The sequence below is a fragment of the Hippocampus zosterae genome, chromosome 3 (genome assembly GCF_025434085.1).
Source record: "Hippocampus zosterae strain Florida chromosome 3, ASM2543408v3, whole genome shotgun sequence".
NCBI classification, from domain to species: domain Eukaryota; kingdom Metazoa; phylum Chordata; class Actinopteri; order Syngnathiformes; family Syngnathidae; genus Hippocampus; species Hippocampus zosterae.
The window spans coordinates 16,430,338-16,453,610 of NC_067453.1; the positions used below are offsets into that span (position 1 = coordinate 16,430,338).

General features: G+C 45.1%; 1 protein-coding gene across 2 annotated transcripts; it reads right to left on the reverse strand.

Annotated features, from left to right (window-relative positions):
• Positions 1 to 205: 205 nt before the first annotated feature.
• Positions 206 to 19,709, reverse strand: si:dkey-30c15.2 (uncharacterized protein LOC558938 homolog). Of its 2 annotated transcripts, none has more exons than XM_052060289.1 (12): positions 19,021 to 19,709; positions 18,889 to 18,932; positions 15,787 to 15,850; positions 15,583 to 15,714; positions 6,266 to 6,370; positions 6,044 to 6,093; positions 5,853 to 5,969; positions 5,725 to 5,770; positions 3,591 to 3,662; positions 3,358 to 3,496; positions 1,491 to 1,573; positions 206 to 570 (listed from the first exon to the last, which is right to left on the reverse strand). In XM_052060289.1, the coding sequence occupies exons 1-12, from the start codon at positions 19,207 to 19,209 to the stop codon at positions 394 to 396; spliced, it is 1,218 nt and encodes a 405-aa protein (XP_051916249.1). In that variant the 5' UTR covers positions 19,210 to 19,709; the 3' UTR covers positions 206 to 393. The 2 variants fall into 2 exon arrangements, with proteins under 2 accessions (XP_051916249.1, XP_051916248.1); XM_052060288.1 differs by having other exon boundaries at positions 3,358 to 3,511.
• Between the last annotated feature and the right edge of the window lie 3,564 nt (positions 19,710 to 23,273).

Consider the following 23,273-nt stretch of genomic DNA (forward strand, 5'->3'; position numbering starts at 1 on the left):
TCATAAAAGACAACCGGTATTTTTGGAACTTTGAATTCATACACATATGAACACAGCACAATCTTGCGCTAATTTATGCTTATGCAATCGTAAAGTCTCTCTCTCTCTCTCTCTCTCTCTCTCTCTCTCTCTCTCTCTCCCTCTATATATATATATATGTATATATATATATATATATATATAGATATATACAGTATCAAAAAAATGGTAAATTGCTGGGCTTGTAGGAACCATGGTATATTTTTTTATTATTTCATTTTAGCACACGTGAGTATAAATAAGAGTTTGATTCAGCCGCACTGCAGCTCAGCAATTTCAGTCAGACAACATTGCACCAGTCTTTGTTCATCCTCCACCTGCTCTTCTCTTCCTTCCAGCCTGAGTTCCATCATATTACAAGAAAGTCTTGTTTTCTTGCCTGACATCATTCTTCAGTGACTCGTCAAAGAAGGCCATGTGTCTATATGCAATCAGGGGTGTGCTTTCCCCTACCACGGCCCGTGTAAAGTTGCGACGTCCCCATGCGTACACCAAACTGTTGAGAAAGCCTTGCAAGGACACACTGGCAGCCTGAAATGAACAGAAAACTGCCTTGAATTCACTCTTTCCTCTGCACGAGGACAGCTGGAATAGGCTGCAGCATGCCTGTGACTCTTGTGAAGAAAAATGTATCAGATAAAAGATGTGTGGATGAATTGGCTCATTTCTTGATAGAGAAATGACACTCTCAAAATCATATGGACAAATGTCTGGAGACACTGGGCACTGGGGTGGGCTCTCTTTTCCCAGGGGTTGAAGACAACGGGGTGGTTAAAAACATACTCACTGGCAGAGCCTGAGGGTGGATGACATCGCCTGAGAGTTCCTAAAAGCTAAGGATGTTGTGGAGATGTCCAACATTGCGTGGCTATACTCCTGATGTCAGAGTTTGATTCGCATTGTCAGCAGTGAGTCGGATTCATTTCCAGTGAGGGTTGGAGTTCGCCAAGGTTGCCCTTTGTCATCACCATTATTCATAACCTTTATGGACAGAATTTCTAGGCGTAGCAGAGGCATTGAGGGGGTCTGGTTTTATGGCTTCAATATTGCATCTCTGCTTTTTGCAGATGATGTGGTACTGTTGACTTCTTCAAGCCACTGTCTCCAACTCTGACTGGAGCGGTTCAGAAATGAGTGTGAAGCAGTTTGGATGACCTCCAAATGCACCTCGAAATATGAGACTATGGTCCTCAGTTGCAAAAGGATTACATGCCCTCTCCAGGTTTGGGATGATATCCTGCTCCAAGTGAAAGAGTTCAAGTATATTGGGGTCTTGTTCACGAGTGATAGCAGGATGGAGCAGGAGATCGACAGGTGGATTGGGCAGCATCTGCTGTGATGGTCCTCCATACGACTTTATACCGGTCCACTTGAGAATGGCATTTCTATTTCAAGAAACAAGCCAAACCACCGGGGAAAACTTGTATGTGCCGCTCAATTATAGAACACACCTGTATCATGTAGGCTGCAAACAGGTTCCTTTGTTCAATACCAGGCCACACCATCAAAGTTGACAGCAAAATGATCAGCAGGGCTGGAAACAATTGAAGACATTTTTTCAACTGCGTCATTTACTTTCTCATTCAGTACAGAATGTGGTCCTGACTCACAAAACCGGTCCATAGCAAAAACTAGTAAGCACGCTCAACTAAACTTGAAGTAGCGGATGGTTGTTCGTTTCTATGTGCCCTGCGATTGGCAGGCAATCGGTTCAGGGTGTTTACCTCACCGACTGCCCGAAGATGGCTGGGATCGACTCCAGCACTCCCCGCGATCCTTGTGAGGATAAAGTGGATTGGAAAATGGATGGATGGATGGATGGATGGATGGATGGATGGATAGTTTTCTGTTTATTGTCTTTCTTCTTTACGTTTTTTTGTTTCCTTCTTTATTCTTTTGACTTTTTTAAAACAACTTTTATGTTTATTGTCTTTTCTTCATTTTCCTTTCTTTCTCCCATTCTTTATTCTTTTGACTTTTTTTTAGTGGCATGTTTAGAATTTTAATTTTAACAAATTATTAAATTGCGCTCAGATTTCCACACATTCCAAAAACATGCGTGGCAGGGCTTTGTGCCCTGTGATTGGGTGGCAACCGATTCAGGGTGTCCCCCCGCCTACTGCCCGAAGACAGCTGGGATAGGCTCCAGCACCCCCCGCGACCCTGGTGAGGATCAAGCGGTTCGGAAGAGCTCAGGTTATTAAATTGCATAGAGATGGGTTTTTTCCAGATCATTTTTGCCATCTTATTTCTGGCCCCTCTGTTCTCTTTCATCATCATTTAAGTATTTTCCTTATTCCTCTATTAAAAACATTATAAACATATTACTAACTTCCAGAAAATAAATCAATCAATTTAATAATTTTTCTGAAGTTAGCCACTGTATGAAAGGCATATTTTGTTTGATTAAATACGCCCCGAGTTAGACTTGGACTGGTGCACCCATCCTGCCTAACATTGCATTTAAAACTTAGGAAGGTACCTGAAAAACTGGTCTCGGTGAGGCTAGCACCAATTGTCCGTATTTAGCCGCTTCTCGACCAAGGATGTCAAATGTCCACCTATTTTTTATCCTATAAGATTGTCCTATAAGCAGTGCTTTAAGTGGACCGGTGTGCACTCATATGGAGTACCATCACATCTCAATTGTCGCCTCCAGCATACCAGGACTTTTTACGCTGTTCCGGGACTTCACATGGGCACACGGGACTCTCCCTTGTCATTTCTCTCTTGCGTGTGTACCAGTACACACCACACACACTCACAAGGGAGCGGAGAGTGTGTTGGAGGAAAGGGACGTGAAGAGGAAGAGTGAATGTACACGTGTTCTGAAATTCACCATCATGCCTGCGAACAGTGATTGCCGCTACCATTAATTTTGGAACGTGACCGGCACCGACGCACAGTGTTCCCGGTCACAATGCAGAGTGGACACACAGGCACTCTAAATAATCCATCCAGAGAAACCTAAGGGCAAATTTAAGCAATGCTCAGAGTTTCCCAACATTGCATACTTGGAGCATATTTCTGAACGTGCTGATAGTAGAGTCAGTTGAAACTTTTAAACAAATTATTTCTACAGTAATTGGTTGAAAAGAGTTGAAGCAATAAATCCTGGCGTGCCTCCAAAAGGGCCCAAAAAGAACCTGGAATGGTGATGGCAACACAGGATGACATGTTATTCTTGGAATGCTGGTCAAATGACCCAACAGGGTTATTTCGAGGTGAACTTTATTTGAACGATTATACACTGTGTGTGTGTGTGTGTGTGTGTGTGTGTGTGTGTGTGTGTGTGTGTGTGTGTGTGTGTGTGTTCACCTGGTGCCCAACAGAACAAGATGACCATGAGCATATTCCTGGCTGTGGCAAAGACACTTTTCAATCTCCTAACGGAAAGTCCGTCTCCTTCAACTGGGAAAAGAGCCTCCTGTTTGTGCTCTTCGTACCATCTGCCCACCTTATAGTAAATAACCTTTCATTCAAAACAATGCCACAGTGTCAAAATATATTTTTTAAATTCCTGAAAAGACATTATTCTGGTGACGACTTACACAGCATGACAGCATCACAGGAATCACCACCAAGAATACAAAGACTCGCATAAAAGTGTCATGGATTATCTCCTGGGAAGAAAAAAACAAAACAAATAAATTGCTTCCATGGAAAAATAGTGATCATAATAAAATGCAATCATTAAACAAGTGCAGCATCAGGAATGTCGTTATATAGGTGCAGTGCATGGAACCAACAGCCACGCTGGGCAACCAAAAATAATATCAGTCATAATAATAGTAATTATAATAATAACAGTCTATAATATTGATAATAAAGGTGTGTAAATTGTTTTTAAATAAATCCATATAATACAAAAATAACAGGCTTATTCATGCGAAAACAATTCATCTCCTGTGCGGTGTCTCGTCGGTCTAATTTTGGTGCCCCGCTAACCTTCTCTCCTACATTCCAGAGTTCCCGACCAAAAACCTGACCCAATCAGCAAAGACATCTGGCCCACATTCGGCATGAAGCTGCCACAGGTGGCCTTGCCTCGTCACTGGCATAAGGCATGTGGGCCGAACATGGCCCAGTAATGGCAAAGAAAGCATTGACTTGACTCTGGCAAACCACGTGTGGGCCAGTTGTTTCGTGAAGTATGTAGGCCAGAAATCAATTTACAACCCTGGCCCTTATATGGACAGCCAGTGTTGAGCCACCCTTAAATGCAGTTTCAGATTTTTCTTTCTACACACAGCCTTGTTTTACAAGTATGCAGAATTCTATTCATCTCACACACACACACACACACACACACACACGCGGGCGCGCGCGGGCGTTTATATGTTTTCTGGGGACCACTTTTTATCTCCTTTTAAAAGGGAACACGGCTTCTTTTCCCACCAGTGGCCAAACCTTGACCCTGCTGCTCAACTACAAATAGGCCTGCACTCGGGCATCACAAGAAGAAAGGAACGCGCGCACACACACACACATGCACACACACTCTCACACACATTGGCACACGCACACTTTAATTCTTGTTCACGCTCGCTCACGCGCACCCACAAATTAAACGTGGTCAAGTCGACTGACTGATTGATTATGTTGAAGTTGACTGACTTCAGCGAAAGAAGGTACAATTACAAGTTTAGAATTTTCATGTTGTTTGTTTTTTTTCCTCACACGTACTTTAATATACAACAGTCAAGTATTGCTACAGCGTGAACGTTAGCTGCCACCTGCCAATTAAGAAGAAGAACAAGGAAAAAGAAGAAGCAAGAAGAATACCGCTCGCAGTTCAAGAAGAATACCGCTCGCAGTTCACAAGGACGCTCTTTGAACAAAATTGTCCATGTACGCTCCAGTGAGACATCCAGAAAAGACGTGGTGAGTAAATGCATTTTATGCTTAGGTTAACGTTTGTCTTTTGTGACAGTACACTGGCAATTACAATACAAAAACAATTCTGTCTAGAGTTTAGCCTGAATTTTGAAGAGCCCTAATAATGACATATTAGCATTAGCCCGAAATGGGGGGAATATGACTTCTTTATGGTGGCATAGGGAAATATTAAAAATATATTGTGCTACAACGCATGGGTTATTTAAATGTATTTTTTGCTAAAATTGTCACTACCTGTATCTAAATCGAGAGACTGAAGCGTGCAAATTTTGAAAATAAACCTCCCAGCAACATCATAGGCGGGTTGGGCTTGAACCTACTGCGTCACAGTATCCGTGAGCATATGAGTTTAGTGGAAATGTAGCCGATTGTACAGTCAGAGGTGCCGCCAGGGGTTTTGTGCAAGATAAAAAAAGAACCCTTTCTGCACTGAAAAACAATAAAATTCATTTTGATTCAGTTTGCTGCAATGAAAACCGGATACTTCACACTTGACCATAAAGTTCATTGAAAAATTGTTCAGACAAAAATTTAACTTTCACGGCTCCTGGGAATGGCCACATTCAGCCTAAAATAGCCGATTCAAACCAAAATGACAGAATTTCAGTGGCTTTTGGGGGATCGCTTCCTGAGACACTTATAGTCTACTAATGACAGGCATGGCAACCGAATTTATGTTGCCAAGTGAAATATTTGGTCTGGTTCAGATCTTGCAAAGTTGAGATTTGTCAATCAAATATCGATTTCACTCAGTCACATAAAATAAAACAATGTTTTAACACTCACAGCATCTGAGCAGGAATCACACCAGATGTGCAAGAACAAAATGCAACTAAGGGTGAAAAGAGACAACAAAATGAGTCCGAAAACATTGTCACATCTTTTCCGTTGAATATTCAAAGTGCGGTGCTGACCTGGTGCAGTATTTAGCATGGTCCTGGGTGGTGACGCTTCGGGTGTCGGGAATCAATGGAGTGTATTTGATGAAGGGAGTTAGCACATATGCCAAGTAAACAGCAGCAGGGAACAACCTGATAAAGCATTTATTGGCGTTAGCCATAACATTTACTCTCAAGGTGAAAAATGGTTCAAAACAGACACTTACCATACGTACATGTACACTGGTAAAGAAAATAGTATACTTCCGAATTGACTCTGTGACACAAAAGTATTTTGTATATTGTTTATCAGAATCAGAATCAGAATCAGAATCAGAATCATCTTTATTGGCCAAGTATGTAGAACACACAAGGAATTTGTCTCCGGTATAACTATAATTATTTGTCTTATCTAAAATGAGGTCAACAAGTGAAGGTGGATGTCTCACCCGCCTCCCCTCGTCCTCAGCAGGCGTGGTTCGCCATCCTTTGATGGAGTTTTTGGATTTCCATGCGTACACTGCCACCAGTAGGAATGAGATCAGATAAAATGTCTGGGAAAAAAGGAAAAAAAACCAACAAAAAACCAAGCAGCCATGAGAAGGTATATCCTAGAGCAGTTTTCCTCAACTGGCGGACCGCGATCCACGACCGGACCGCCGACCTCTTCTGTCCGGACCCTCGGCAAATTGTATAACATAATAAATTATAAAGTGATTTTTACGTTATACATTTTATATTTTTGGACTATAATCTGCACATTACCGCAATCACTTGTTAAAATTATCCGTTGTATTCTTTGCGTGCACTAACAGATGTATTGCAGAGGACCGCAGCAGCGCGACTGTGTTTGTATAATATTTGACTAACTGGAGACCCTGGCTGAGCAGGGAATGTCGGCGATAACGATGCGCTGATTGGCTCCTCTGAGCTTAAGGTGTGCCCATACATAAGCGTCAGCACGCATTAAAAATGGACGATTGTGTCAGGAAACAGACGCATGTGCGACGCCACAGTGTGCTCACAGCTTCAGCCCAGGAGAGCCGCACACAGACAATTAGACAAAACGAATCGCGGGAGGTTTCGATTGTGTGCAGTTGTTGGATTGATTATTTTTAGTCATCATACATTCGCTTATGCCTGACATGATAAATTGATTATGCTTGCAAAGAAGAACGCTTATGCTTGCAATCATTAATTGACTATGCCTAAAATGAAGAACGCTTATGCTTTTAATAAAGATACATTCTTTATGTACTCACATTTTATCCATTATATACTCACTTTTATAATCAAGAATGCTTGGTGCACTGTGTGGAAGTTTAGGGACGCAACCACCATTCCGAGGACGTGGTTGGGAAGAGATAAGTGTTAAGACTAAACAGTGAGCAAGGGTGAACAGTGAATGGAGCCATCAACACCAGCTGCAACATGATGTTTTTGTAACAATTGCACGTGTGTATGTAATTTGCACTCACATACACACACATAGTCAAACAAGTTCAGTGTGTGTTCCACAGACTCCAGCCTTTAGGTTGGACACACCTATGTAGTAGATTTCCCAATAAATGAGGAGGTGAAGGGGGAGATCGTTAGGGTTACGTGCGGAGAACTGAAACCGAACGCTTCTCCTCGTTCCCTCCTGGTACCAGAATTGAGTCTCCTGTCTCCTCCTTGTGTTTTATTCCTGAGTGTCAAATTGGGCCAACCTGACAGCAGTTTTGCTCCCGTCTAGTCGGGGGTCTTTGCAGCTGTTTAACAGCAGAACACCTCAACATGGTAAATGAACATCACAATGGCGTCCTCAAATAATATTTGCATGCCTCAGACATTGCATTCACCTTCAGTGGAAGAACAGCACTGCACATTCCTGTGCTCCCTTGTGTCAGTATTTAAAATGGTTCTTAACTCCTCTTCTGATATATTTTTTCAGTGATTTCAGAGGGGATGTGAAAAGGAGAATTGTACAAATGAAAATGGTTTTGTTTTCATGTTTAGTATTTATTTTGGTAAAATGAGTATTATGTTTTGTTTTTGTTAAATTAAGGGGAAAAAAAGACTACTGTTTAACAAAGTTAAAGAAAAAATGACTTATTTCCCTTAAAGGGCTATTTCTATTATCAAGCAGGCACAACTTAAAAAGAGTTCCTGTGCCTCAACACTATTCCTCTCATTATTTGCTGTGTACTGGCAAAGTGAATAATTGTTATTTTCTTGCACCCCATTATTGGTTGTGAGGAATGTTGATTTGTATAAGCTTGGCTTGACCATACTAAATGGGCATATAGCCCTGCTCCCCATGACCGCCGTGCATCGGACCGGACCTTGGTCTTATTAAAAAAAAAAAAAGTCGACCAACAGAATTTCTAGTTGAGGACCACTGTCATAGAGTCATAAACAGTCAAGGCTGCGTCAAGAAGAAGCATGTTTAGCTATGCTTTGTTTTTGTTTACGTTTCAGCACCAGTTGGAGTGTTAGGAGTGACCCTTCAGCGGTACACCTGTGTCTTGTCAAGCAATCAAGCTGCCGGTGTATTTAAGAGCTCTGACGTCAGCTTCTTGTTGGGTTATTGCTCTTGTTTGCGGTTGTTACCTAAGTGCCGTTTTCTAGAGCTCTTACTCATAGTAGCGCTCCTCGTGATAGAATTTGCTTTGTGAGAATCTGTTAACTTAGACAAGAGAAATTGGCGTCATGGTCGCCAAGTGGTTAGCAAATGAGCCCATCTGTCAGTGCCACACAGTTCAATTTCAATGTGATGTTCCGACAATGCCTCTTTGGTCAATGATTGTTGAGTCTGTTTTATGTTGTTATGTAACGCATGAAGTGTAAGTACACGTTCTCGTGACAATGATTTCATTTTTTTTTTTTTTTTTACGAGTGTCCCTTTTTTTACAACACGTGTTTTACATCATGATGACGATTTGCCCCTTTATATTCAACTTTATGCACACAAAAGGAAAGATAATTTTAGTACTACAACTACTACTACTAATGCAAGATTCAGATGTTAGAAAAGGGCTAGGAATGTTCAGAACACAATCAGAAGTATTTTGTATTTGTTTGTGTCACGATCTGCCCGAAGCGATAATGATCGCTCCGTGCAGAACGAGAAAAATAAAGAATTGGATCCCCGGAAAACAGACAACGAAAGGATTTTCTCAAAGCAAAGAGTGTCTTTAATGACAAAAACAGAAAGAGCCCGACAGGGAAAAAACGGAAACACAAAACGCTGGTCAAATAAGGACCAGGGAAGAAATAAGGAAACAACTGAAAACGCTCGCTGAAAAACAAAGTGCGAGGAACTACTGATTAGGCAATATCGAAGTGTTCAATTTAGTGACTAACGCTAATGGCAAGAGTAAAGGCCGCAAGGCAAGAAGGCAACGAGTAATCTACAAATAGAGGAATTAGCACGAGAGATCAATGGCACGGTGAGGAATTCTCCGGCAGTGGGAGAACTGCCGGAGTCTCATTAATATAGGAGGGTAATCAGCCCGAAATTACGGACAGGTGCACAGATGGCGGGGGAGAAAACCCGCCACCTGCTGGCGGACACGCGACGTGACAGTACCCCCCCCTCAATGGACGCCTCCCGGCGGACTACCCGGCTTGGATGGATGTGCAGCGTGGAAGTCGCGCAAAAGGGACGGATCAAGGATCCAGGAGCGAGGCACCCACTGCCGCTCCTCAGGCCCGTAGCCCTCCCAGTCGACCAGATACTGGAACCCCTTTCCCCTGCGCCGAGAGTCCAGGATGGCACGAACCGTGTACACCGGGTCACCGTCGACGACCCGCGGAGGGGGCGGCGGCGTGGGAGGAGGAGCCAAGTCACTGGAAGACACGGGCTTGAGTAGGGAGACGTGGAAGACGGGGTGAACCTTCATGGTGGGTGGCAGCCGGAGCCTGACTGCAGATGGACTGATGACGGCCTCGACCTCGAACGGTCCAGTAAATCGGGGTCCCAGTTTCGCAGACGTGCCGGCCAGCCGAAGATCCCTAGTCGCCAACCACACCTTCTGTCCTACCACGTATGAAGGAGCCGGGCGCCGGCGACGATCCACGATCCGCTGGTTCCTGGCCGCCGTGCGGGACAACGCAGCCCGGGCCTCCTTCCACACGCGATGGGCCCGCTTGAGGTGGTGCTGCACAGAGGGGACCTCCACCTGCCCCTCCTGGGACGGGAACAGCGGCGGCTGGTACCCGTAGGCGGCCATGAAGGGGGACCTACCAGTGGCAGAAGAGACGAGGGTGTTGTGCGCGTACTCCACCCAGGGTAAGTGGTCGACCCAGGATGAGGGACGGTGAAGGCACACACAGCGGAGGGCCGCCCCCAGATCCTGGTTGGCACGCTCGGCTTGTCCATTGGACTGGGGGTGGTACCCCGAGGTCAGACTGGCCGTGGCCCCGAGGGACCGGCAGAACTGCTTCCAGACGCGGGATACGAACTGGGGCCCCCGGTCCGAGACAATGTCCAGTGGAATGCCGTGGAGACGGAAGACGTGTTCGACAAGGAGGTCGGCGGTCTCCAGCGCCGACGGCAACCTGGACAAAGGAACAAAATGAGCCGCCTTGGAGAAGCGGTCCACGATCGTGAGTACGACAGTTCGACCCCGGGAAGGCGGGAGACCCGTGACGAAGTCCAGGGCGATGTGGGACCACGGGCGAGGAGGAATGGGCAACGGCTGGAGCAGTCCCGCCGGCGGCTGATGGGACGACTTGCCGCAGGCGCAGGAGGTGCAGGCCTTGATGAACTCCGTCACGTCGTTGCGGAGCTCCGGCCACCAGAAACGCTGGGCGACGAGTTGCACAGTCCGGTTCACCCCGGGATGACACGCCACCTTGGACCCATGTCCCCACTGCAGAACTTCAGATCGTAAGGGAGGAGGTACGAATAGCCTCCCTGCTGGGCACTCCGTCGGCACCTGAACCCCCTCCAGGGCTGCCTGGATCCGCTGCTCAACCTCCCACTGGACGGCCCCCACGACGCACCGGGTCGGGAGGATGGTCTCCGGGGATCGATCCCTCCCCGCAGGCTCGTGGAGACGGGAGAGGGCATCGGGCTTGGTGTTCTTAGACCCGGGAGAGTAGGTGAGGATGAAGTCGAACCTGGTAAGGAAGAGGGCCCACCGGGCCTGACGGGCGTTCAGTCTTTTGGCGGAGCGGAGGTAGGCGAGGTTCTTATGATCCGTGTAGACCGTAAAGGGTTCCTTTGCCCCCTCGAGCCAGTGCCGCCACTCCTGCAAGGCGGTCACAACTGCCAACAGTTCACGGTTGCCCACGTCGTAATTGGACTCAGCGGCACTGAGTCGACGGGAGAAGAAGGCGCAGGGGTGCAACTTCTGGTCGACCGGAGAGCGCTGGGACAGCACAGCCCCCACCCCCGAATCCGAGGCGTCCACCTCCACGATAAAGGGGAGATCAGGATCAGGGTGCTGTAGTACGGGGGGACTGGTGAACGCCGCCTTCAGGTTTGCGAACGCCGCATCCGCGGTCGGATCCCACTTAAATGGGGTTTTAATGGACGTAAGGCGGGTTAAGGGGAGCGCCTTCTGACTATAACCGCGGATGAAGCGTCGGTAGAAGTTGGCGAACCCCAGAAAGCGCTGCAGTTCCTTGCGATTGGCTGGAACCGGCCAGTTAGTGACTGCACGCGTCTTAATGGGGTCCGCCCTTAACCTGCCCTGTTCAATAATGAACCCTAGGAAGGAGATGACGGGGACATGGAATTCACACTTTTCTGCCTTGACGAAGAGCCGGTTCTCCAGTAGACGTTGTAGCACCAGCCTAACGTGTTGCTGGTGCTCGTGTAATGACTGGGAAAAAATTAAAATATCGTCAAGGTAAACGAAACAAAAGATGTTTATCATGTCCCTTAGCACATCATTGATTAGATTTTGAAAAACGGCAGGGGCGTTGGTGAGCCCAAAAGGCATAACCAGGTATTCAAAATGACCCAGAGGGGTCTTAAAAGCCGTCTTCCACTCGTCACCCTCCCGGATGCGAACCAAGTGGTAAGCGCTGCGCAAGTCTAATTTGGAGAAAATGGTGGCTGACTGTAATGGGGCGAAGGCGGAGTCCAGCAAGGGTAGCGGGTATCTATTCTTAATTGTTATCTCGTTTAATCCCCGATAGTCTACGCAGGGTCGCAGGGTCTTGTCTTTCTTCCCTACGAAGAAAAAACCCGCCCCTAACGGTGAACGCGATGGTCTAATAAGACCTGCGGCGAGCGAGCTGTTGATGTACTCCGTCAAAGCCTCGCGCTCGGGTTGGGACACCTGATACAGCCGCGAGGTCGGCAACGGAGCGCCCGCCTGCAGGTCTATAGCACAATCGTAGGGGCGGTGTGGAGGCAAAGAGTGGGCACGATCCTCGCTGAACACCTCCTTTAGATCCCGATAGCAATCCGGCACTCCGTCAAGGCAGATCTCCTCGGGGGGCGTGACACGTTCATGCTTCCCGACGGCCGATTTTAGACAGTGCTGGTAACAATACGGGCTCCAGCTGTCTATCGCTGGGCGCGCCCAGGAAATCACGGGATTGTGTGTCTTCAGCCAGGGTAACCCGAGAACGATCGGGGCATTGCGAGACTGCATTAGGTAAAAACGGCGATGTTCGACATGGTTGCCGGACAGTAGAAGTTTCAACGGCTCCGTCCTATGCGTAACTACCGCCAGGAGGCGCCCATCAAGATCACAAACCCGCTTCCTATCTATCAACCTCTCCACGGAACAACCCAGCTCGGATGCGAGATCGGTGTCCATTATACAGTCATCTGCCCCCGAGTCTACCAGAGCCCGAACCCGCCACGACCGGGACCCCGTTAATATCTCCCCCTCGAGTTCGAGTCTGTTGGGGTGTCCAGGCCGCGAGTCGACTCGCCTAGACTCGAAGGGGGGCGCGCGCGGTCGTGACTCACAGTACTCCTGGTGGGCAGGGGGTGACGACCACGGATGGCTGGTTGCGGCGTGAGGAGATGGTGGAACGCCGTCAGTCGTCGCTCGGTCGCTGAAACGACGCTTTCTTTCCTCCGCACCAGCGTCCCTGCCTCCCAGCTGCACCTGTTCCTCCGTGGGTGTTCGTCGGAACTGGGACCGATCACCTCCACGCTCCCGGCTTCGCTCCCTCAGGCGATTGTCCATGAGGAGGGAGAGGTCGATTAATTCCTCCAGGTTGGTGCTGTGGTCGCGGGTCGCCAGCTCGTCCTTGAGTTGAGGGTTTAGCCCGTGGCGAAACAGGCCACACAGCGCCCGATCACCGTATCCACTCTGGGCGGCCAGGATCCGGAACTCGATGGAGTAATCCGCTACCGATCGCTCTCCCTGGTGGAGGGCGAGTAGCCGGCCCTCTGCCTCTCTGCCTCGCACGGGATGATGGAACACCCGGCGGAACGCAGCCACGAAGTCGGGGAACGAAGTACGGAGATTCGGCTTAGCGTCACTGGTCGCAATCGCCCACGATGCCGCCGGACCTGTTAACAGACTCATGACATAAGCCACCTTGGCGGCGTCATTAGCATAGGCAGAAGGCTGTAGGTCGAATATGAGAGCACAGGTGGAGGAAGTGTCCACACTGCCCGTGCTCGCCCCCGTAGCGAGGGGGGTGTGGAAGCGATGGCTCCCTCGTCATAATGGGATATGAGGAGGGCGCTTCGGGAATAATAGAACGAACCCCGGGGGGAGATGGTCTCCGCTCTTCCACCCGGACCAACCGAGGTTCTAAATCATCGGACCGATGAGCCAGCATGGAGACTGCGCCACGGAGTTCCCTAATGGCTTGGCCCTGCTGACTCATCTGTTGCTCTTGTCGGGAAAGAGCGGACAAAATCTTTTCGATGTCTGCGGGATCCATGGTGGCCGGAGAATTCTGTCACGATCTGCCCGAAGCGATAATGATCGCTCCGTGCAGAACGAGAAAAATAAAGAATTGGATCCCCGGAAAACAGACAACGAAAGGATTTTCTCAAAGCAAAGAGTGTCTTTAATGACAAAAACAGAAAGAGCCCGACAGGGAAAAAACGGAAACACAAAACGCTGGTCAAATAAGGACCAGGGAAGAAATAAGGAAACAACTGAAAACGCTCGCTGAAAAACAAAGTGCGAGGAACTACTGATTAGGCAATATCGAAGTGTTCAATTTAGTGACTAACGCTAATGGCAAGAGTAAAGGCCGCAAGGCAAGAAGGCAACGAGTAATCTACAAATAGAGGAATTAGCACGAGAGATCAATGGCACGGTGAGGAATTCTCCGGCAGTGGGAGAACTGCCGGAGTCTCATTAATATAGGAGGGTAATCAGCCCGAAATTACGGACAGGTGCACAGATGGCGGGGGAGAAAACCCGCCACCTGCTGGCGGACACGCGACGTGACAGTTTGTGTGAATGGTATACTGTACACTTGTCATATTTGCCTTTATTTTATAGTTTGATCACATTCTTATTCTGTTTCACAGACAAATTACAATTGATAAATGAAGTTATGATGCTCAATTAAAAATTGAGCGCCATTGATGGAAATTAATTGTGTGTTTAGGGAAGAAAATTCAATTTATGAACACATAAGATAAAAAGAATTGACAACTAAGAAATGCAATACCTTACAAAAACTATTTTAAAATATAAAACAAATAGTTTATCTTGAAAAAGGCAGATTTATTTTCAAAAGCAAAAAACACAAATAAAGTGTGTCTGTCTGTGTGTGTGCGTGCACGCTTTGCTGCCAAAATTAAATTATACAGTTGTAATCTTGGATAGAAAGGTTTGCCGGTAAACAGTAAAAAAAAAAAAAAATCATTTTCAAGCAATATATAAGATTAATACATATTGCTGTCATGTTTCTTTCTGGGCGTTTATGACAACAAAATAAAATGATATCCACTTTAGATCAACTTGACATTTTTAAGAAATGTACAGTACCTGTATTACAATCCTGGGGAACTGCTCATTGGCAGTTTTTTGAGTGATGTCTGTGCACCTCACCTTTCTACCGCCTTTATTACCGATTTGTCTTACTGTTTATTGTGCATGTTAAATTGCTCCATGTACAGCACTTTGTATGCAGCGATGGCTGTTTGAAAGTGCTCTATAAATACTGTTGACTTGACTTGACTTGACCTCACATGTTGTTTCAATGTTACAAGTTAATGTGTTGTTGTTTTTTTAATGTTATTTACTTTTCTGTACTATAATGTCTGAAATATAAGCGGTACTTCACAGCTGCACGGGAGACCTGGGAGTGAAAGAAAACGGTTCCCACTTCTGCTTTAAAGAGAAAAAGATGATTTCACTGTCTCATATACATACACTCTGTATATTCATATATACATGTGTTTTGTACATATTGTGTGCTATACTATACAATATACAAGATACTACACATTGTATATGATGCTTTACCTGGCGAACTGGCTCGTGTTCCTTTTGTGTTGGCCAAATATTCGACCTGATAGCCTAAATATTTTCCATTTTTGTTCTTCAAAAGAACTTGAGTAGAACTCATGCATTCCATCATCATTTTGCTTATCTGCAGCATTCAAAGCATCCATGATCCTTGCCACATTCCCTTTGACCATTGAGAAATGTATTTGAACTACAAATTGTGTCACTGATATAAATAACTGTTTGACATCAGAAATTCAAAGTAGTAGGCAGCCCCCACCCCCTTCTCCCCAAAATGTTTCCTTTTAATCTTGGTCACGATGGTCATACTCGGAAAGCCAAGTATTTTTGTCAGGTAGTAGTTGACTTTATAAAAGGCTGTTGTTCCTCACCAGTGATAACGGTAGACTGTATTGACAGATTATTACACTGTCGTCGGTGCGGACTTTGTTCATGGCACTGGTGAACATCAGGATCAGAGCAGCCACAAGGTCTGCCAGGGACAGCTGGACGAGGAGGCTCACCTGCACACACAAACAATATGCTTTAATTCTATCGAGCGATTATCATCAGCTCGCTCGCTCTATCGGACGAACCTGTTCTTTCAGATGCCTCCATTTGACAATGGAAACCACCAGCACAGAACAGCTGCCAATTACGCTGCAGACAACAGTGAGACACACCCAAACATATGCACGCACACACACACACACACACACACACACACACACACACACACACACACACACACACACACAAACAAAGCGTTTCATAACCAAGTGTATTGTATCCATGAAATTTGCATGATAAGTTGTACTTTGGAATCTGCCTGGTGTGATGAGTCAAGAGAGATGACATGTAAAAAAAACATTGAGGTGTGTGAAATGATTACCCTGCACTTTTGCTTTTGTTCAATTGCATCAGACGAATCAGTGCAGTAAAAGCAAAATAATACATTAACTTTGTCAGTCTGTCAACCAGTGCAAATTTCATCCATACATCCATTATTTGAAACAAGGGTCATGCAAATTTCTATCGTTTATTATTTATTGTGTTTAATGTTCCAAGTGCAGTCTTTATTATGAACACAACAGTGCTACAGCTGCAGTTGGGCTGTGAAAAATGAAGTGGTTCTGCATTCAGTCAATTCATGTATTTTATTGACATTTTTGATTGGTCATACTTATAGAATGGGAAAGGAAAAAATTGAGCATGACACATTCTGTGATGCTGGTTCATACAAAAGGCAAATCCATAATGCGTCACGGAGGTAATGAATTATCAATTTCAACATAAATAAAAAGATACAGACAACATGTAAAATCACGGAATGAATATATACAAGATAATACATTGTTAGCAGTTTAATCACGGGCACCTGAAGCAAGGTGATATTAAACAATCAAAATACGACAATATAATGAATGAACAAGTTTATTTTATCTATCTATCTATCTATCTATCTATACCACCACCCACACACATACACACCATTTCATGAAAGATCCATCCATCCATCCATTTTCTGATCGGTACATCCTTATAAGGGTCATGAGGCGTGCCAGAGCCTATCCCAGCTGTCATTCGGGCAGTAGGCGGGGGAGACCCTGAACCGGTTGCCAGCCAATCGCAGAGCACACATAGGCAAACAACCATTCACGCTCACAATCACACCGAGGGACAATTAAGAGTGTTCCATGAACCTATAGTGGATGTTTTTGGAATGTCATCCAGCGGGCCGCCCCTCACTTATCCTGTAGAGCAGGCATGTCCAAAGTCCGGCCCGGGGGCCAAATCCGGCCCGCGGTCAAATTTCATCTGGCCTTCGGCCCCTGTCATAAAATCAGTGCCGTCTGGCCCGCAGGTTGGTCGCAATGGAACACGTGTTGCATTGTCTGAGGTCTTGTAGACTGGTGAGTGATGTTTCATAGAGTACTGCTTCCCTCTAGTGGCTAAATGAGTAATAGCATTCACTAAATGAGTAATAGCATTTAGACACTAGAGGGCAGTATCACTCTACGAGACATCACTCAAGAGTTAACAAGACATCACTCCGTGTTTATATTGACTGATATGTCATATTTCAAATGATCCTTGCAGTTGTGGATATGTGTATTGCTTGTTCATTTCCCTGTTGTTCGAGTCAAAGGTTTTGTGACTATTGAAAAGTCATGGTGATACATTTTATGTTTCAAATCAATCAATTTGCACTCAGGAGACTTCTGTTTAAGAAAAAGTCAAGTGAATAAGCAGTTGCATGTGATATACCTGTTTCAAATGAACCAAAAGAAATTCTTAAGATTGTTGAAATTAAAATAAAAATGGAAATGTGAAACAGACTGGCTTACTAAAATTTGTTGAACAATATTGTTGTTCAATGTAAAGAATGTCAGCCAAGGTCGGCCCCCCGACATTTTACCACATAAAATCTTGCCCCCTTGGCAAAAAGTTTGGACACCCCTGCTGTAGAGCATAGGTGTCAAAGTCAGGTCCTGGAGTGCAACTCTCCTGCATGTTTTCCAAATCTCCCTGTTGCAAGACACCTGATTCAAATGAACAGGTTCAATGTCAGGCTTCCGCAGAGCTTGCTGATGATCGGATGATTTGAACCAGGTGTGTTGCAACAGCGAGACTTGGAAAACATGTAGGACAGCAGCCCTCCAGGACACGAGTTTGACACCTATGCTGTAGAGCAGGGGTGCCCATTAGGTAGATCCTGATCTACCGGTAGATCTAAGACAGGTCCCAAGTAGATCCGAGGAGTGTCGAGGAGAAAAAAACAAAACATTTGTGTCTCTTTATACATGTTAGTAATATATATTTTTTGTGTTCATGTACGTTGCACCCTAATCATCCTATCAGTCTCATTTTCACAAAAAAATAAAAAATAAAATAAAGCAGGTAAATCTTGAATTTACGGTGGCGCGTGAGTACGTCATCGGAAGTTGTTTGCGCTCTGCAGTCTGCAATAGCAGCTTGTAATCAGAGCCGTTGCGCTCTATCTTTTATCGTCATTATTCTCATTCAGAGTTTGCTTCGTGTACAATTCACCGAGGGCATGGGCAAAGAATAGGAATCTAGGAGGGCCCAGGAAAACTGTACGTGTGAGCTACGATAGTTAACAAGCTGCAAAAGTGCATCGCATGCCTCAGTTTCAGGCTGTTTCTCATCATGGCGTGCATGTGTGCGTGTGTGTGCGCGTGCACGCCGGTAAGGGTATATCGAAAAGTAGATCTTCGGTCCAAAAATTTTGGGCACCCCTGCTGTAGAGGGTCATGGTGAGTTGCTGGAGTCTATCCCAGAGGATGTGTGTCTCAGCTGCACTTATATTAGCAGATATCCAATAAGTATCAAATTGTTGTCCACATTTGGAAGAGGCCCTAGTCCAATCCGAAAACATTCAATTCCAATCAGAAAATCGATGGTTGTGTATTATTGCCATTGATGCTACCATGAAACATTTTCCATCCCTCTGTCTCATTTGATCCAGTCAGTGTCAATCTAGCCCAGTTTATAGGTAAATCCATGTGTTGGTTATGGTGCAAATTTCAAGATTACCATCACACTAATTCAATACCACCAGTATTGTTCTTTGATAGCATGGATTTGGGGGCATTTGTTCTATATGATAACATGAATATGATTTTCATATACATGTATGTCAATTCTGATGGGTAAAAGATGCTGAAAGGTATTACCTGGGAGCTAATGAGAGCAAATACACTGTTGAGAGAACATCAATCTGCAAAACAGAAAAATTGACATTTCATACAGGTTCCCTACATCTACCATTTCTACATGCCGACGGAATGGTATACAGAAAGTCTTACCTGATAAGCAGTGAGTGTACCGTTAAGGCCCATGCTTGATAAATCCGCTAAAGTAAAAGTCACGTTTGGCTGAACACACACACCGAAGAACATTCCTCCATGACAGCTTTTATAGCAAATGTGGGCTTTGGTCAATGAACACCTGCACATGAACGCAACGTGAAACAAGTCACATGACACTGCTTTCATTCCCCCTATAACTGTGTGTGTGTGTATGTGTGTGTGTACAGTACCAGTATGTGCTTGTGTGTATGATCTTACATCCGTGTATGCTTGTTTGTGTGTGTGTGTGTGTGTGTGTGTGTGTGTGTGTGTGTGTGTGTGTGTGTGTGTGTGCGTGTGTGTGTGTGTGTGAGTGTGTGTTGGGGGGGTATTTATGTGGCACACTTTAAATTGCAGTTTTATGCATGAAAAATGTGTTTCATTAATGGATTGATTCGTTCATTGATATGTTCATTAAAGTTGCTGTGAGCACCTGCAGGTCTCACAGCTTGTGGGAAGTTTGAGAATAAAGATGAACTGAGAATGATGAACTCCATGTAGCCTGGTGTTGAAAAAAAAACCTATTGGTGACATTTAGTGTAGGATTACACACGCAGTAATAGCTGAAAACAGATACAGAGCTCGCTTGGATCATGTCGCTAGGGGGCGGTGTCTGCTCTGTTTGCGGCCAGAGACGTTGGACCACTTAGCGCATAGGTGTCAAAGTCAGGTCCTGGAGGGCCGCTGCCCTGCATTTTTTCCAAGTCTCCCTGTTGCAACACCTGATTCTGTCACGTTCCGTATTTGACAGCAGAGGGCAGGTGCTCTTGCTTGCCACCTGCACACCTGCCACCCATTTGTAGGCGATTGCACCTGCTATATTTAGGCGCTCCGGCAGTCAACTCACTGCTGGAGTATTCCACGCCGTGCCATTGCTATTTGCTATTGCCTATTCCTTCTCGGTTAAAACATTGCCTTAAAGACTATTGACAATTGTTGGGTTCCTAGATATCCTCTCGTGAGTGATCATAGTATTTTGCCTAAATTTTCTCCTTGCCGTTTTTTTCCTCAAGCGTTTTCTGTTGCCTCGTTACAATTATTTCCTGGTTCTCTTTTTGACCAGCGTTTTCTGTTGTCCGTTTAGACGGGGATTTTGTGTTGTAATAAATATCATTTTTGTGACGTTTCTTTCTGTGTCTGCTATTTCGGTGATCCACTTATCTCCAGTTTGTTGCGCACGAAGCGATTAGTCTGTCGCTTCGGGCTCAACATGACAGATTAAAATGATCAGATCATCAACAAGCTCTGTGCAAGCCTGACATTGAACCTGTTCATTTGAATCAGGTGTGTTGCAACAGGGAGACTTGGAAAACATGCAGGGCAGCGGCCCTCCAGGACCTGACTTTGACACCTATGACTTAGCGCTTTTCAAGGGCGTGTTTGGATGTTCTTATTATAAAGTTGAAGGGATGGGTGAAGGGCTTGGCAGCAGTTTTTTCTTTTCCCCTTGTTATCTTTGGGGCAGAGTATTAAAGAAAGAAGAATACAATATTTGTTTTGATAACTCATATGTTTACAATTAGCCAATTGTACTGATCTGCCTCGCTGTCTGAGAGGTTGATGACACTCTATGCAAGGATTAAATATGGAATGCTGGTGCTTCGTATTTATGTGTGTGTGTGTGTGTGTGTGTGTGTGTGAGAATTACTTTTTTATTCTCATTACTGTAATTATTATTATTATTATTATTATTACAATATAATAGACATGTATTTATTATTATTACAATACAAAACAATAGAATAGTTGATATAACACTTTCACAACAGCTGTTAGAAAAGACTTTACAGAACAGTTATTATTATTATTATTCCATCCATCCATTTTCCGAACCAGTTAATCCTCACTAGGGTCGCGGGGGGTGTTGGAGTCCATCCCAGCCGTCTCCAGGCAGTAGGCGGGGGACACCCTGAACTGGTTGACAGCCAATCGCAGGGTATTAATCCATTCATTCATTCATCTTCCGTACCGCTTGATCCTCACTAGGGTCGCGGGGGGTGCTGGAGCCTATCCCAGCTGTCTCCGGGCAGTAGGCGGGGGACACCCTGAATTGGTTGCCAGCCAATCACAGGGCACACAGAGACAAACAACCATCCACGCTCACACTCACACCTAGGGACAATTTAGAGTGTTCAATCAGCCTGTCATGCATATTTTTGGAATGTGGGAGGAAACCGGAGCACCCGGAGAAAACCCATGCAGGCCCGGGGAGAACATGCAAACTCCACACAGGGAGGCCGGAGCTGGAATCGAACCCAGTACCTCTGCACTGTGAAGCCGACGTGCTAACCACTGGACTACCGGGCCGCCCCAGGGTATTAATATTATTTATTATTACTATTATTATTATTATTATTCATCCATCCATCCATTTTTCAATGCTTATACTCACAAGGGTCGCGGGCCTATCCCAGCTTCGGGCAGTAAGTGGGGGATACTAGTAAAAATCGTTGGCACCGCCCTACCCACTCTTGAGGACTTGCACACTGCAAGAATCAAGACAAGGGCACGGAAAATCCTCCTGGATCCCCCGCACCTTGCCCACCACCTTTTTCAGCCACTCCCCTCAGGCAGACGCTACAGATCCATGCGCACCAAATCCAGTAGACACTTAAACAGCTTCTTCCCTCTAGCCATTAACTCCTTAAACAGTCACTGACAGTCACTCTTCTTGCACCACAAAATGGTACTTCAAAACTAGTGGTTACTCTAAAATGGTTCAATGATTTGTTGTTTACGATGATACTAGTGCAGCGTGTTATACCGGAGACAAATTCCTTGTGTGTTCTACATACTTGGCCAATAAAGATGATTCTGATTCTGATACCCTTAACTGGTTGCCAGCCAATCAAAGGGCATACGTAGACGAAAACCCATCCCCGTTAATTTGGAGTGTTCCATTAACCTGCCATGCATGTTTTTGGAATGTGGGAAAAAACACAGGCACGGGGAGAACATACAAACTCCACACAGGAAGGCCTGATTCGAACCCTACACCTTTGCACGATGAGGCAGGCGTGCGAACCAGTGCATGATCAAGCATCCTGAGAAAATATTTCCTTATGCATGTTTTCCATATGGTTTATAAATTACATTGAAGATTTGTCAAATTTAATTTATAAAAAAAAAAGTCAAAGTCTTTGTCACGTCCCGTGCCCGCCAGCAGGTGGCGGGCTTTTCCCCCCGCCAACTGCACACCTGTCCGTAATTTCGGGCTGATTATCTACCTTTATTAAGAGGCTCCGGCAGTCCACTCACTGCCGGAGAATTCCATGCCGTGCCATTGTTCTCTCGCGCCATTTACTCGATTGTAGACTACTCGTTGCCTTCTTGCCTTTCGGCCATCACTCTTGTTATTCGCGTTGCCTCTAAATTGTATACATATTTATTACCTAAACAGTACTTCCTCGCACTTTGTTTTTTTTCAGCGAGCGTTTTCGGTTGTTTCCTTAGTTCCTGGTCCTTGTTTGACCAGCGCTTTTTGTTACCGTTTTCCCTGTCGGGCTCTTTCTGTTAGTCATTAAAGACTCTTTTGTTTTTCTGACAAGATCTTTCCGTGTCTGCTTTACTGGGAATCCACCCCTTTATTTTGTTCTGTACGAGGCAATCTGTTCATCGCCTCGGGCAGAACGTGACAGTCTTGTCCTGGGCCGACCCCTGCACCACAAAATGAACAATATCAGAGTATTTGTCAGTTTTGCCTATTATTAACGTTGAAAAAAACCTTCTCAAATATAAGAAATAAATAATAATCATCAAGTCTTTGCAAAACACTAAAAATGGCACCGAATACTCAAATAAATACTAATAATGAATTAATTTTTTTTTAAAATGCCACTACTGTATTTTTCACAAACAAATATGGTTGATAATCTGAAACTTTCACTTGGCCTTGAGTTCCTCCTTGAACATCTTGAAGCATTGATCATGCATTCAGGAATGTAAGAAAAAATATCCAAGGATTCAGAGTAAAATATAGTTTGAAACCATGGTACACACCTTTTGTAAACTATGTTATTATGTCGGCCTATATTTAAAACACAGGTACATCAAAATTTCAAGATTCTATCTTTATAGACAAGGACCGATAGGTCACTATAGAAATATTCTGGTATTTATGTTATACATTGTTTTATGTGGTTGGCTAAAAGAGGGTCTAAAAATGGCTGGCAGTGAATACTGTTTGCATTGTTGTCATCAACGACCATGCA